The 15,077-nt window shown below is 44.0% G+C and overlaps 1 protein-coding gene across 9 annotated transcripts in view; it reads left to right on the top strand.

Annotated features, from left to right (window-relative positions):
• LOC308384923 (triple functional domain protein) overlaps positions 1 to 10,308 on the top strand; it is a 79,198-nt gene extending 68,890 nt beyond the window's left edge. For 3 of the 9 annotated variants that reach the window (XM_080863581.1, XM_080863588.1, XM_080863583.1), the window contains 22 exons: positions 161 to 256; positions 1,086 to 1,234; positions 1,348 to 1,414; positions 1,516 to 1,619; positions 1,720 to 1,789; positions 1,885 to 1,974; positions 2,057 to 2,149; positions 2,298 to 2,348; positions 2,464 to 2,541; positions 2,630 to 2,821; positions 3,719 to 3,899; positions 4,013 to 4,270; positions 4,364 to 4,830; positions 5,591 to 5,838; positions 5,961 to 6,099; positions 6,181 to 6,208; positions 6,503 to 6,665; positions 6,805 to 6,926; positions 7,012 to 7,090; positions 7,183 to 7,383; positions 7,479 to 7,617; positions 7,759 to 10,308. In XM_080863581.1, coding sequence (XP_080719707.1) covers positions 161 to 256; positions 1,086 to 1,234; positions 1,348 to 1,414; positions 1,516 to 1,619; positions 1,720 to 1,789; positions 1,885 to 1,974; positions 2,057 to 2,149; positions 2,298 to 2,348; positions 2,464 to 2,541; positions 2,630 to 2,821; positions 3,719 to 3,899; positions 4,013 to 4,270; positions 4,364 to 4,830; positions 5,591 to 5,838; positions 5,961 to 6,099; positions 6,181 to 6,208; positions 6,503 to 6,665; positions 6,805 to 6,926; positions 7,012 to 7,090; positions 7,183 to 7,383; positions 7,479 to 7,617; positions 7,759 to 8,310 — 3,567 coding nt within the window. In that variant the 3' untranslated portion in view covers positions 8,311 to 10,308. Of the gene's footprint in view, positions 1 to 160; positions 257 to 1,085; positions 1,235 to 1,347; positions 1,415 to 1,515; positions 1,620 to 1,719; positions 1,790 to 1,884; positions 1,975 to 2,056; positions 2,150 to 2,297; positions 2,349 to 2,463; positions 2,542 to 2,629; positions 2,822 to 3,718; positions 3,900 to 4,012; positions 4,271 to 4,363; positions 4,831 to 5,590; positions 5,839 to 5,957; positions 6,209 to 6,502; positions 6,666 to 6,804; positions 6,927 to 7,011; positions 7,091 to 7,182; positions 7,384 to 7,478; positions 7,618 to 7,758 lie in introns of all 9 variants that reach the window. The other 6 variants (XM_080863587.1, XM_080863585.1, XM_080863582.1 and 3 more) reach the window with 3 other exon arrangements.
• The last annotated feature ends 4,769 nt before the right edge of the window (positions 10,309 to 15,077 follow it).

Genomic DNA, 15,077 nt, shown 5'->3' with positions numbered 1-15,077 from the left:
ACTCCTAAAGTGTGATGAGGCTTGATTCAGTTCTGAAAAGTTTAGTGGTTCCTTTTTTCCCTAAAGAGAGTTATTACTTCAAAATTTAGACTGTCGACTTGCATGGCTTTTCTCACGCTTGTTGGTTTTCCTTCCTCTCATCTCTCTGCTTTTTGCCTAGACCTCTTCTCGTCTGTCGGTCCGCCCGTCCAGTTCAGAAACGCCCAGTGCCGCTGAGCTGGTGAGCGCCATCGAGGAGCTAGTCAAAAGCAAGATGGTAGGAAATATCAAATACTCACACCAACCAGGCCCAGTTTATCAGAAGATACCACAGACTGTATATAAAAGATGGACGTAGCAACCATGCTATTGCCAAATCCTTATTTTGACTGCCATCATGTGAATTTTCGGAGCCTGGAGTGAACATATTAAGACGAGAGGGTGGAGTGCTAAGCTAATACTAAGATAATGCTAGCAAGCTTAAATTGGCAAGTTGCTGAGTTTCACTCAGTAAAGCTGAAGTATAAACTTCTTGAACAAAGGTTGCATTGTTTGTCCAAAATTTGATTAAAATGTTCAAAAATACACCAACATTAAGAAAACAAAAGAAAGGAAACATGGTTTTGAGGTCCAGTTGAGTGACTCTGAGTAAAAGTGGTGAGGACAGATAGCTAGCAGCTATAGCTATAGCCCACGTTAGCATAGCTGTCACTGAAAGTGTCCACATGCCCTAAACTTTAAAGAACAAAATCTAATTAGGTGAGTTTAAAAACAACAGTCCAGTGTTTACGAAGAGCGAAAGTAGCTTTAGAAACCATCTAGCAATCAAGTAAGTATGATGAAAATGAGTCTGCCTCAAGTGGCCATCAGAGGAACTGCAGGTTTTGGCATTAGACTTTTCCTTTGTTTTCCAGCTCCAGAAGTTTCTGCTTGATTCAATCGCATTAATTCTTTGTTAGCTTCATATCAGCTAAATTAAATATATTTTTCTGCATTTTCTGTTTATTAAGCTTAGTTGTGTCCATTTCAGAGTCATTAGGATTAAGAGACTTTATATAAAGGAAAGAAGGATTTCTTCTTGTGAACAAACTGCTTTTGTTGTGCAGGCTCTGGAGGACAGACCCAGCTCTCTGTCTGTAGAACAAGGAGACAGCAGCTCTCCCTCTTTCAACCCCTCTGACAACTCCCTCCTCTCCTCTTCCTCCCCCATTGAAGAAATGGACGAACGCAGGGCCAGCGTCCTCAAAAAAAGACAGTAAGTCTACTGCGATCTCACGCAACAGTAGACTAATGTTTAGGGAGCTCTAACGCTGCTTTTATAGCTCTCATTTTAAGTCTGCCATCTGTGGTTCTCCTCTCTTGCTCTAGTTTCATTCTGCTGGAGTTGGTGGAGACGGAGAGAGATTACGTCAGAGACCTCGGCCTGGTGGTGGAGGTAAGTTTAGTGAAACATTTTCTATGTGATGGATCTTAAAATGAGTTCTGCGAGCTTTGGCGACTTCCTGTTGTGAATCCTTCGTGTGTTTCCATCACAAGGGCTACATAAGCAGAATGAAGGAGGAGGGTGTCCCTGATGATATGAAGGGAAAAGACAAAATTGTGTTTGGCAACATCCATCAGATCTACGACTGGCACAAAGAGTATGTAGGGGAATGCACACACACACAGACGTGTGGAGACTGTAGAGTTTTCCCTGTCCAGAATCGGCGCTTCAGTAACTTCTGTTTCTGTGTCGCTCAGTTTCTTCCTCAGGGAGTTGGAGAAGTGTTTGGAGGACCCTGACAGACTGGGACCACTCTTTCTCAAACAGGTTGGTCTGCAGGGAATTTCCAGCTCCTGCCTTCTTTGTAATTGCTTCCACACATCTGATCAAAGTGTAATTGTGTGTGTGCTTTATCTATCCAGGAACGGAGACTAAACATGTACGTAGTGTACTGTCAGAACAAGCCCAAGTCAGAGCACATCGTGTCCGAGTATATTGACACCTACTTTGAGGTTAGACTCTGGTATTTTGGCAGCTTTAGGTTCAAGTGTAACTCATTATGCAGCTGTTAAAGAGACACATTTGATTTTGTAGGACCTGAAGCAGCGGCTGGGACACAGACTGCAGATCACAGACCTGCTCATCAAGCCAGTCCAGAGGATCATGAAGTACCAGCTGCTGCTCAAGGTTAGGCTGTTTCTATGCAGTAGAGGGCGCCAGAGCCCCAGCTGCTGCTTACATACCCTTTATATTTTGCACTGTATCCAAATGCCCCTCGCTGTTACACGTAATGTACAAAGCTATTATTTTACTTGTGTTTGTTTGTGCATTTTAGGATTTCCTGAAGCACTCTAAAAAGGCTGGGCTCGAGTCTCCGGATTTGGAAGTGAGATCCAAATAAAAAACCCCAAAAAGAAAACACAAAACATAAATTTGAAAAAGAAATTATGCAAAACAGTTTGAGCGATTATACCAGTCTTGTTTATTTCTGACTCTTCCAGAAAGCAGTGGAGGTCATGTGCATTGTTCCAAAAAGGTGTAACGATATGATGAATGTCGGCCGGCTTCAAGGGTTTGATGTAAGAAGCCATTTTTCTCAGTGATCGGTCAAGCAATACAACATCTTCCTTAAAGCGTGCGTTAACATTTCTCTCTCTTTGCCTCCAGGGGAAGATTGTGGCTCAGGGCCGCCTTTTGCTGCAGGACACATTCATGGTGTCCGACCCCGACGGCGGTCTGCTTGGCCGGATGAAGGAGAGGAGGGTTTTCCTGTTTGAGCAGCTTGTCATCTTCAGTGAGCCCCTGGACAAAAAGAAAGGGTTCTCTCTGCCAGGCTTCCTCTATAAGAACAGCATCAAGGTAATGATTTAAGGAGGGAGGATGTACACTTGTTACTTTCCCCACTTGAAGAATGTCTGTTAATATGCTAACAATGACGAACATTTCTCCTTGTTGTTTGCAGGTTAACTTGATTTAATTATTCCTAGTTGTGTAATCTTGTTTTAGTGAGCAGTTTTAAAGTCAGAAGAATATCTTTCTCAGAAGAATAAACCATGTTTTCTATAAAAATAGGCCGCAGGCTTCGTTTGGCTCAGCTTCAAAAGCAAAAGACATTTACCTGAAGCAGAGCTTAGTCTGTCAGTCTGTCTGGCTCCTCATCAAGTTCATGTAACAAAAGCTCAGACGCTGCTCTTTTTAAGTTGCTGCATTGCACTGATTTTAGCAATGGACTCTTGACACACAATAGTAGTGCAGTCCCAAGCTGCCTTTGTTAAACATCTCTTATGAGTAGTTTAAATCTGTAAGGCAGGTGAGCGTGAGGTGAGAGGACGGCGTGTCCGCGCTTTCAATAACAGTGCTGGTTAAGCCTCAAAACGCATCCTGAACTTCGCTGTACTCTGCAAGAGCACTTTTCACATGTGTGAGAGAGGGAGGGGTCGAGATGTTGGGACAAAATACTGTATACCATTCTTGATGGAGCATGTAGTTACATTAATTTAAAAGCCCTGTGCTCAGTTGGCGTTAACCCTTCATTCAGGGCTGCTTTTAATGACATTTGATTTTATTTCTCAAACATTTCCTTCTGCCTGTAGTGAACCTTTAAGCCTTTGCGTATAACAGAGGAAAGTAAGGAAATTGAGCCCATGGGAAATAAAAAAATACAAATTTAGGAAAGGTTGACATGATTAAATCTCAATATTTCTGTGCCGCTGACTCTGTTTGATGTGTTTTCCCTGTTTTCTTTTTTTACACCAGATAAGCTGTTTGGGTTTAGAGGAGAATGTGGAAGGTGATCCCTGCAAGTTCATTCTCACTTCTCGGTCAGCCAACGGCGCCGTGGAGTCCTTCGTGCTTCACTCCTCCCATCCAGGGGTGCGCGAGGTCTGGACCCTTCAGATCAGCCAAATACTCGAGAGCCAACGCAACTTCCTCAATGGTAGGCTGCTACACACACACAGACGCACACAGACACACACACAGAGGACTTATAGGTGATGTAAAAGAACTGCTGTGTACATGGCCACCCTTGTCTCTTGCATCTTATCACAGCTCTGACCTCACCAATAGAGTATCAGAGGAACCATGTAGGGGCAAGCAGTGCGCCCAGCATCGGAGCTCCAGGTGGGGGCAACAGCGGTTCTAGTGCAGCCCCCGGAGGTGGAGGTGGAAGCTCCCAGAGTAGCTCCATCCCTTCGGGACCCCAGGGTGGCTCTCGTCGGCCGTCCAGGATCCCGCAACCCTCCCGCCTGCCCCAACCCCTACGTCACCACCCCGGGGCCGACCCGGATGGCTCCAATAAGATGTCAGGTATGAAACATCTGTCTGTCCTTGTGAAATTTGACTTGTTTGACCCAATGAAAGATGTGACTGAAGTCTGAGTTTTACTCGCTTGTGATCCAGGTTTGTCCCCTCGTCCTGTCCCTCCTCCTCTACTCCCTGTGGGGGGCAGCCCGCAGGGCAAGCGCCCTATCCACACCACAGAGGACCAAGCTTATACCCCCATCCCACGTGCTACCGTTGGGCCTCTGCCCTCCACACCCACTTCTAAACCACGGCCAGGAGCCGTGTCTCCCATGGCCTCCCCCATGGCCACTCCCGCCTTTGGCAAGGACACTCTCCCCCCTCCCCCTCCCAGCCCAGGCCAAAACCAAAAGTCTGGATCTGGATTCTGGAGCTCAATGCCGGGCTCTCCAGCCAGCCGGCCTGGCTCATTTACCTTTCCGGGTGAAGCGGGAGAGACTCCGGTGCGACAAAGCTCAAATCAGAGCCAAACCCACAGACACTCCACGCACAGCAAGGAGGCCGACCGCATGAGTACGTGCTCATCGGCCAGCGAGCAGTCCATCCAGTCCACCCAGAGTAACGGGGTAAGACCACTACCTGCTGCCCAGTGCTGATCCGACTAACCCAGCGGCAGAGGGGGGGTCGGTCTGTCCTGTCTGCCTTGTTGTCTCCTGTCCTGCTGCCAGCGCTACTAATCTGTCCCTTACTACGCATCTCTGACAACCTCCACTGCTCTTCAGCGTCATCCTCTGTAGCTTTAGACGGTTTCTGAGGACAATCTCTAGACAAGGCTTCAACTGTCAACATGTTTTCAGGCTCAAAATCTTTCTAGCGGACCTCGCTCACCTCTTCACTGATTATCTTTTAAGGCTGTCTCTAGATTCTTAACTCTAACAAAGCTTATACTAACACTTGACTTCTTCTGGGCCGTCTTCATGGTGTGTTACTTAAATGTACTTTTCCTGCAACTAACTTCTGACGTTTGCGGTTCACCTGCAAACGTACTCAGAGATCCTTTCATTCAGCCTAACGTTTCTCCTCTCGTCTTTGCGTCGAGCTGCAGAGCAAAGACGAGTGAAATGGAAAACTTCATCTTATTCCTGCCTTTCTTCATCCAGTTAGCCTTTTCCGAGAAGAAATTAATAACTCCCTGTTTTGTCTTTCTTCCGCTCGAATTTCTTTTTACAAAGCCTCCACTTCTTTTTCTCTTTATCTCATCAAAAGTGGCACTCGCTAGAGATGTCACCCCACATGTTTAGATTTGAAAAAGTTACCGTGTTTAATGCATAATCGCTGCATGTCCATCTGAGTTTGCCCTTACCGTTTTCCATCCCTGTGGTGCAGAGTGAAAGTAGCAGCAGCAGTAGCGTATCCACCATGTTGGTGACCCAGGACTACACAGCTGTGAAGGAGGATGAGATCAGCGTCATTCAGGGCGAGGTGGTCCAGATCTTGGCCAGCAACCAGCAAAACATGTTTCTGGTGTTCAGAGCATCCACCGAGCAGGGCCCCGCCGCCGAGGGCTGGATCCCCGGATTTGTGCTGGGACACACGTCGACCATTGTCCCCGACTGTCCCGAGGGATCCATCAAGTAAGAGCACGATGATTGGGGGGGGATTATTTTCAAATTCATAATATGTGCACTTGAGATTCTCATCTGCCGTTTTTATCAAGACACTGAGCTCACTGCCGTCATTTTCGTTCTCCTAGCAGGAAGTCTTCATCCTGGCACACATCCCTGCGTATTCGCAAGAAGTCTGAGAAAAAGGAGAAGGAGGCAAAGAAGGAGACAAAGCTGGAAAATGGTTACAGGAAGTCCAGAGATGGCCTGGCCAATAAAGTTTCTGTAAAGGTGAGTTTCACTTCACTTCAAAACTCTACAGCGATGCCTCGAAGTTACAGACTGTTGACATTTGTTTATCTTTCTTTCCAGCTTCTAAACCCAAACTACATCTATGATGGTGAGTTTGAGCTCCAGACCCGATCCCTCAACATCGTTCCAGGTTTCTCTTTGTCACTGCAGCACACTGCAGGAGCTTGTCTGTATCAGACGCATTCTCACTGCACTGCAAATATCAGTTGGCTTTAGGCTAGGTGTGGGGTAGAGGGTGCTGCTGGAGGCGGGACATGTGATGCTCACTTGCTCCCTGCAGATTTTCCATAACCTGCATTCTCATTGGCTCAATGTGGCATTACACAGATTTGGAGCCTGTCTGTCAAACAATGACAACAACAAATCTCTTCTTTCCTTTCAGTTCCCCCAGAGTTCCTTGTACCTCTGAGTGATGTGACATGTGACAACGGAGAGAGCGTCACCCTAAGGTGTAAGGTTTGTGGGCGACCCCGGGCTACAGTCAGCTGGAAAGGGCCCAACCAGAGCAACCTCACTAACAACGGACACTTCAGCATCGCCTACAGGTAAATAGCCGAGCAGGTTTTACTCCTCGCATCAGCTTTGTTGAACACACTAACTCGAGAGTGAACCTGCCGCCCCACTCAGCTACACTCACCCTGTTATGATGGAATAGATGAATAAAGGAGTGTGTGTTTGTTTCAGTGATACGGGTGAAGCGACTCTGCGGATAATCGGCGTAGCCTCTGAGGACGATGGCGTTTACACGTGTGTTGCCACCAACGAGCTGGGCAGTGTGACATCATCAGCTAGCCTCAGAGTGTTGGGTGAGCGTAGAGACAGACGTGAAACGTATGCGATGAGTGTCACTGCAGATTTTATTGAACCACCTCCTGCTTTCATGTGTCTCAGCCGTGTCCACTGACGGGGTCCGAGTGAGCTGGAAGGATAACTTTGAGTCTCACTACACTGAGGTGGTTGAACTGGGAAGGTAACAGACACGCTGTGAGAATTCAGAATATAAAAGCTACGGCAACAAAAAACGATAAAGTAAACGGACCGACTGTGTCGTCTTCTCGTCAGGGGTCGTTTCTCTGTCGTCAAGCGCTGCGACCACCGGGGCACCAAACGCGCGGTGGCTGTGAAACACGTCAACAAGAAGCTGATGAGGAGAGACAGAGTGACCCAGGAGCTCAATCTGCTCCAGAGACTCCAGCACCCGCACATAGTCACCCTGATTGACACCTACGAAACTCCCAGCAGCTACGCGTTAGTCCTGGAGATGTGAGTAAACAGCAAAGGCGGAGTTAAACCCTACATACACACACACAGCTCTGTCACGTCATACCTCCGACCTGATGTTTTGCTTTGGGTTTCAGGGCCGACCAAGGCCGTCTGCTGGACTACATCGTGAGCTGGGGGAATCTGACTGAGGAGAAGGTGGCCTGCTACTTGAGGAACGTTTTAGAAGCTTTACACTACTTACACAACTGCAGAATAGCACACTTGGACATAAAAGTGAGTCCTCACTTTTTCATTTTCCTCCAAACATTGAAGCCATAAAAAGGTTGACTGACATGTGGATGCAGTGCGGTCATGTACAAACCATGATGATGAATGAATGAGAATCCATGAGGCTAATCTTTGCTCTCGTTACAGCCTGAGAACCTGCTGGTGTCCCACACCGCCAGCGGCCAGCCAATAGTCAAGCTCACAGACTTCGGTGATGCCGTGCAGCTCAACAGTGCCCACTATGTTCACCCTCTGCTGGGCAGCCCTGAGTTCGCCTCCCCAGAGCTGGTCCTCGGAGAGCCCGTGTTGCTGACCTCTGACCTGTGGAGTCTGGGCGTGGTCACCTACGTGCTGCTGAGCGGCGCCTCCCCCTTTCTTGACGAGAGCGCAGAGGAGACCTGCCTGAACATCTGCAGGCTGGACTTCAGCTTCCCCAGGGATTACTTCCAGGGCGTCAGCCAGGCGGCCCGGGACTTCGTCTGCCTGCTTCTGAAGACCGACCCGGGCAGAAGGCCCCCGGCCGGCCTCTGCCTCCAGGAGCCGTGGCTGCAGGCTGGCCAAGGCGACGGCCGGGCAGAGGGCTGCTTGGACACCTCCCGCCTCATTTCTTTCATTGACAGGAGAAAACATCAGACCGATGCCCGGCCCATCGGAGGGGTCAGGAGCTTCATTCACGGTCGCCTTCAGCCTCGGGTTTGAGCAGCTCTCAGCCTCAGCGCTCCGACCACAGCAGGAGACGCTGCTCAGTTTGGGGTCCAGCACTGAGGTTGAAGAGACTCTTTATGGTCTCGATGTAAAAAGGAGGAGAAAAAAATGAAAGCTGATCTCATCCTCTTTCACAGATTTTTCACTAAATAAAATCCTGTTATCCTTTTAGGTTGTTTATTTGAGACCTGCTGAGGTCTTCAGCCAATCAGAGCCCAAGAGAACGGAGTTCTCACCAATCATAAATGAATGGATGCCCTCGTCTACTGCTGCTTGCTGGTTTCGTCTTTTTGTAGTTAAGTGAACAAAAACAGTTTTAAAAAAAACTATTATGAAGTAAGTTATTTTCCTCTGCGTGAGTTGAAGCTGATCAGAAGAGCCAATCGATCGAGCCTCAACGCCACCACACGGGCGCAGCTCCTTCAGGAGAAACCGATGCCAACGGAGCTCGCCACAGAGAGCAAATCGCCCTCCAGGAACAGACGGTGTGTTTTTGTCTTTTACCCTTAAACAGTAACTGGCATACTTTTGAGAAGCAACCCTTTCTTATAGAAACAGTGTATAGAAAGGCACAGTAGTGTCTCTGATTCCAAGGAGGAAAAAAACAAACACATCATTGTAGAAAACGCTCATAAGTTGAAGATTCGTGTGCTACTCTGGACACTGCAGACAGGCGGAAACCGCGACAGAGCTCATCAGCTGAGACATTTATACATCAGAGCTTCTCGATGGCTGCGCTTACATTAATGTACCCTAATCTAATCTGAGAACACCATGATGACCGTGTCGTGAGTAACAAATGCTGCACTGTCCAACCCGAGAAGAAACAATAGACGTTCGTCTTTTTTTTTCTTTTTTCTTTTGTCTTTTCCTGTGTTGCGCAGATATGACATGTTTAAGCCTTACCTTGTATAGAGACTTCGGCCTTCTTCCCCCTCACGTTCGCAGTGGACTCGAGACTGTTGGAGCCCTCGGTGGCAGCGCTGAATGTGGAGGCGGCGGAAGATGAATTTACTGTAAATGCACTCATTGTATGTTATGTTTGATTATCATGTGCAATGTTGCGGCTTTAACATTTTATGCAACTATTTATGAAAACATCTGTTGTATCTGTAATAAATCTAGAGAAAAGCATGTACTTGGTACTGCAAGCACTGCTGGTAGTTTGTGTTCATTCGATCGCCGAGTGTTAACGACCGCTCCGGGGCCAGGCCGCGTCAGAGGTCACGACCTACAATCATCACGTTTTGATCAAAACTAATTTAACACTTTTTTTTGTACTGTATGCCTCTGTAGTATTGGTACACCAAAGTTGCTCTAGCTTTATAGTACTTAATAAAGAAATGGTTTTATTGTGATTACGTTTCACTTGCGTTAGGCCATCCATGACCATGTTAAAAGATTGTTTACACGAGTAAATGTCAGAGGAACACTTTTAGTTTACTCTCTTTATACCTTTATTAAAAAGGTGGGAGATTAAAGGACTGAAATGTACTCTTGGATGGGAGCTGAATGCAAGATTTTACTTACAAAGTGTTGTTTTCACTTTATGTACAGATACATGTTGCCAAAATATTTCTTCCATTTAAAAAAAAACAAAACAAAAAAAACAACAACAACAAAAAAACACCTAACCAGTAACCACACAAGATTACTATGGTAACAATAGCACAGATAAGTCCAGTAAGGGGTTATGATCAAATCAGCCCCCTCTTAACCTTTTTTAATTTACTTCAAAAGGTGTACACACAGGCCATTTTAAAACAAGAAGACTGGACTGGATTACCTCAGTTTGGGGTTTTTTTGTTGATTTTTCTGTTTTTGTCACTTTGTTGTGTTTTTGTTTTCCCGTTTTTGTTTCATAAATTGTTTTTTTTTTATTATTATTATGTTTGCATGTATATTTCTTTGTACAAATCATACATATTCTCTCCTGTAAATAGTGTCATTTTGCCATCACTCATTTGAAAATTAAACTTCATGAACACACAGGCCCCGTCTGACATTTACGTTCTTTTGTGTTTGTTTTTATTGTTTGTTTGTTTAGTTATTTATTTTCTTGTGGGGGGAGTGGGGCGGAGGGTCTTTAAACGCTGAAATAAACATTAAAGCAAGTTTTGTTTAGATCGGGTTGCAACATTTTCAAGACTTTGTTCATTTTCCCATCATCTGCTCACCACTTTCTTTCTCTTTTTTTTTTTTCTCTGTACAGGTCAGATGGTTTGATTTTGTACAATTCCGTGTTCGAGTTTAGTGACGTAGGCTGACGTCATCATTTACAGGACTGGTAACAAACTGACGCTCACACTTGCCTAAAATACCTACAAATACTTAACACTTTCAAAACTCTTCATTGGGACTTTTTCTTTTCTTGATTTGTTCTGCATTGGAAACTCATACCGTTTGAGCTCTATATGAAAGATAAACAGAACTTTCAGGATTTAAAAGCCAGTGCACATGTGCTTTAAAGTGGCATTAATCCTAGTGACCAGCAGGGGGAGACTGATGCATTTGCAAAGAAAATTAAAAGGGGATGCAATTAAAAATGCACATGATACAATTATGGTCTCAGTCCATGGTTTCATATTTTAACTGTTCCTACACGGTGTTATTATGAAATGACTTTGCTTAAACCCAAAGTTTCCTCCACATCGATGGGAGGCAGTTGAAGTGTTTCAGGCATCCCAGACCAGGAGAAAGAAGATGTCCCTCAGCTGGCTTGGGAATGCCTCACGCTTCATTCACAGCAGGGCAGTCATGTTCGTTTGTGCATGTATTTGCCTGCAGAAGACAGGTTTTCAACCAGTGCAATCCTCAGAAATCCCTGCTGCACTCTGCTCGACGTGGACGACGCTGTGTGTCGCTCACATGCTGAGTTGTTGACGAGTGAGGTGAAACAGTTCACCAGCAATGGGAGAAAAGCAAGAACAAATTAAAATAAATATTAAAAACTACAGCGTGAAAGGTAAAGACAGTGGTTTCAGTGAACATTCTTTACTTTTTTAAGCATATTTTGCACTTCAGCTCGTTGTCTGTTAAACTGTACGTACTTCATCAGTATTTTATAAATAAATTTATATGAATAATATATATTAGATGAAAAACACGGGGAAAGCAAAGGTTGTTCTGTGTGTCCACTGTTTATATATCAGGCCACAAGATGAAGAAATGTCACAGTTGGCTGCATCCATCTTTTATATGTGGTCTATGGTACAGACACTTATCTGCACACTGCATATCTGCTGTTTCTTCACCATAACACTCATAATTTGTCAGCTGTTATGTCTCCTAATACTTGAATAACAATTTTAAAGACTCCCACAACTAGTAGTGCTGTGGAGCCACTGGTTGTTGCTTACAGGTGAGGACATGTATCTGTACTGAACGGCATGTTATGGTAAGTAAATGAATGAAGAAAACTCCACAGGATTCTTTTAATATTGTCCGATATGCGTAATCAGTCGATTACATCATTTTACATCAACATTTTATATTGTGTGTGTGTGTGTGTGTGTGTGTGTGTGTGTGTGTAGTTAGATTAGATTAGCAGCCATTTAGCATCTGAGTTACCACGAAACATTTACAAAGATCAGTAGGGGAGACCGGGGATAGTTGTAACGTGGGTCAGTTACTTCCAGTTTCTCCAATCAGGGCTAAGTTTCAAATGATGTGACTCATCCTGTGCATGCCCAACTCAGTTCTGCTATCACATGTGAAAAATCAGCACATTTTGTCAAACACAGACAATTTAACATGAAAAAAAGTAATTTGTATGCCAAAAAGTAAGTTTTTCTACTTTATTTCAATTTCTAATAGCATTATCTGCTTTGCAGTTAAACTCATCAAACTTGAATTATGTTATTTGTATGTCTATGGGGATATATTCTGTGTAGGTCTTTAGTGCTAATGTTTTAGCCATTGGCTGTAATGTTAGCTAGTTCATGGCTATAGGAGTCTGGGTCAGTTGTAACAATAATGCAGATGTTACAACTTACCACACTATTACTTTAACTTATATTAAACAAGTTGGGGCAACGACATCAGCAGAGAGAGGTTCACTGGTCACATTTGTATATGCGGTTAATGCCATTGGCAACACAATTCCTCCACTGTTTGTGTTCCCACACATACATTATGCAGACCACTGTGTCAGAGATGGACCAGTAGGAAGTACTGGTAGTGGAAATAAATCAGGATGAGTGCAAGAAACAGATTTCCTCATCTTTCTGAAGCACTTTGCAAACCACACCAAGGTAAGCCATGATAAAAAGTAATGGAATTGCGATGCTGGTGAACAACTACATTTTTTCAGCTTCATTGTTATGTTCAAAAGTTGGTGCAAGAGTTGTAGGTTATAATGCCCACTGAGCCAATGAGGCCAAACTCAAGGAAGACCAACCAAAATTAATGAAATATTCAGTTGCAGAAAATTCCATAATTTGTCTTTTTTGGGGGGTTGGAATATGTTCAAAAGCTAGATTTCTGCATTCTGTCACACACACAGCTACATAAATGGATGTAAGTGCATTCATGTGTTGAATAAAAAAGATTACATGTTAATGTTTTGTCAGTACTGTCAACTAACCCAGACTATGGGGTTAATTGTAACATTTCACTCTTTGTGTTTGAGGCCATACCATGCAATGGGTAATTGTGCTGCAGAGAAAATAGCTGCACTATGTAATAGCAGAGACATGTAAATACTTTGCATTACATTTTGAATCCACTACCTTAAAAGAGCTCTAATTTACAGAAATGTCAAAAATGTCACAACTATCCCCGGTCTCCCCTGTCGGCCTGGCTGTGATCTCTGCCACAGGTAGTAAAGCAAGCTAAGCTTGTTTGACTATCCGCTACAAAGTAGTGAAGTTTCTTTAAAGAACAACTGAAAAATGTTACCCTTTAACAGCTATGGAAGCGGCCTTTGCAGGGTTCTAGTCAAATACCTGGTCTGTACCGCCCCCAAGTGGCTCTTCTCTTATATTGACGAGCGGCTGCTTTACAAACCTCACAGATATTGACGACTTAAAAGTTGTTTTGGGTGGGAAACAGATATTCTGTGTACACATATCTACATTTCACCTTATGAACAGAGCGATAGGTCAAATATCCTATAACATTTGCCCAAATTCATTCATTTAAACCATCCAGAATGTCCAAAAAGCTTCTGTAGAAAATGCCTTCTAAAGACAATTTTTTAGGTATAGCAGAGCCGTTATTAATCTTTTTTTTAAAATATTTTATTGTATTTATTTAATCTTTTTGTCAAATGTGGCTTTCTGGTATTGTGGTTAAAACATCTGCATTATACGTGAAAGTTTCCTGGTTTGGTACTGTGAGGATACACAAAACCCACCCTCAGAGGGTCATTAGCTAGTTCACAAGCCCTGATTGTTGGGAAGTCTGTCTCATGAAGAGCATCCGGTGTAAAATCTGTGCCAAATCAGACATTTGGATCATTTTGCTGTGGTGACCTCTTGGGAAATAAGGGAGCAGCTGAATGTAGCTCTGGTTAATTAGTATATAATAAAACCTGTTACTGCAGGGTTGAAGCAAGCAGCATTTATAATTTTCTAATCCTGGGTTAGTGAATATTTTTTGCTGCTGTAATACCGTGAAATTATTATTTCTTCTCCAGATGTGCACAAATGTGGGTTTAAAAACCCGATACGGTGTTTCCGTTTCGTGCTCACAGTTTCCACTCTTTATAAGACATTAAAGACCAGTTAGAAACACTTATGTGTGAACAGATCTTTGCACCATCTGGTGCCTTATTTGAACTTGTATGACTCAAAGTCAGCAGGTTTCTGACACTGGGGGCGTTCACGTGCAGTGGGATGTTCCAGTACTTTTTAACTGAAATAAAACTGACCTCAGCATGGGCACACCTCTCCACATGCCTTGAACTGGCTTTGACAGCTTTTGCACAGGACGGGCAAGATTAAAGATTAAAGTGTGCAAACAGGAATATAACATGTTACACAAGCAAGATCAAATTGCATCGATTTACTTTACTCGTGCTTTTGTCTGTAGGTAAGTCAAACTAATAAAATAAATTATTTGATTCAGGTAAACAAAAGTAATTCCAGTGACATTCAACATGTTGCTCCAATGATGCAGTGGTGCAGGTTGAGGTGTTATCCTTTTCTGCTTCAGTAACATTTGATAACACTGATAATAGCAACTTGTGAGGTGATAGATGCACCACTGTGTTGCCCAGCTATTTGTATACTTACACATTTATTAGCCTAACTACATGTGAGGTTAGTTAGTGTTCTACCCTGTCCTAGTTTAGTGGTAATTGGTCTAAAAAAAAAAAGCACTGGACTGGCTTTTTGCACTGCAAGCTGCATCCACACACCTAGATGGACAGATCGGGGGGTAGTGAGGGTTCACTGTCTTACCTGAAGACCTTATGAGTGTTGGACAATGTGCTCTAAATCTCGAGCCACCGTAAAAAACGGAATATTTGGGGACCTTAGTGGAGAGCCAGGTAACCAGTGAAGTGGTCCATCCGGGAGATGTGACTAAAAACAAAAAGTATCATTTGTACTACACTCCGCACAAATTATTAGTTCAATTGAAATCAGTTGTAATTATATAGCGCTAACTAACAACAACAGTCACCTCAAGGATCTTCATATTGTGAGATGAAGACCATACAGCAACACAGAAAACAATCCAACAATCAGATAACTCTGTATGAGTGAGTGGGAAGGAAAAACTCCCTTTTAACAGGAAGAAATCTCCAGTAGAACCAG

Source organism: Rhamphochromis sp. 'chilingali', assembly GCF_963969265.1.
Source record: "Rhamphochromis sp. 'chilingali' genome assembly, chromosome: 17".
NCBI lineage: Eukaryota > Metazoa > Chordata > Actinopteri > Cichliformes > Cichlidae > Rhamphochromis > Rhamphochromis sp. 'chilingali'.
This window is presented reverse-complemented; position numbering and strand designations above follow the sequence as displayed.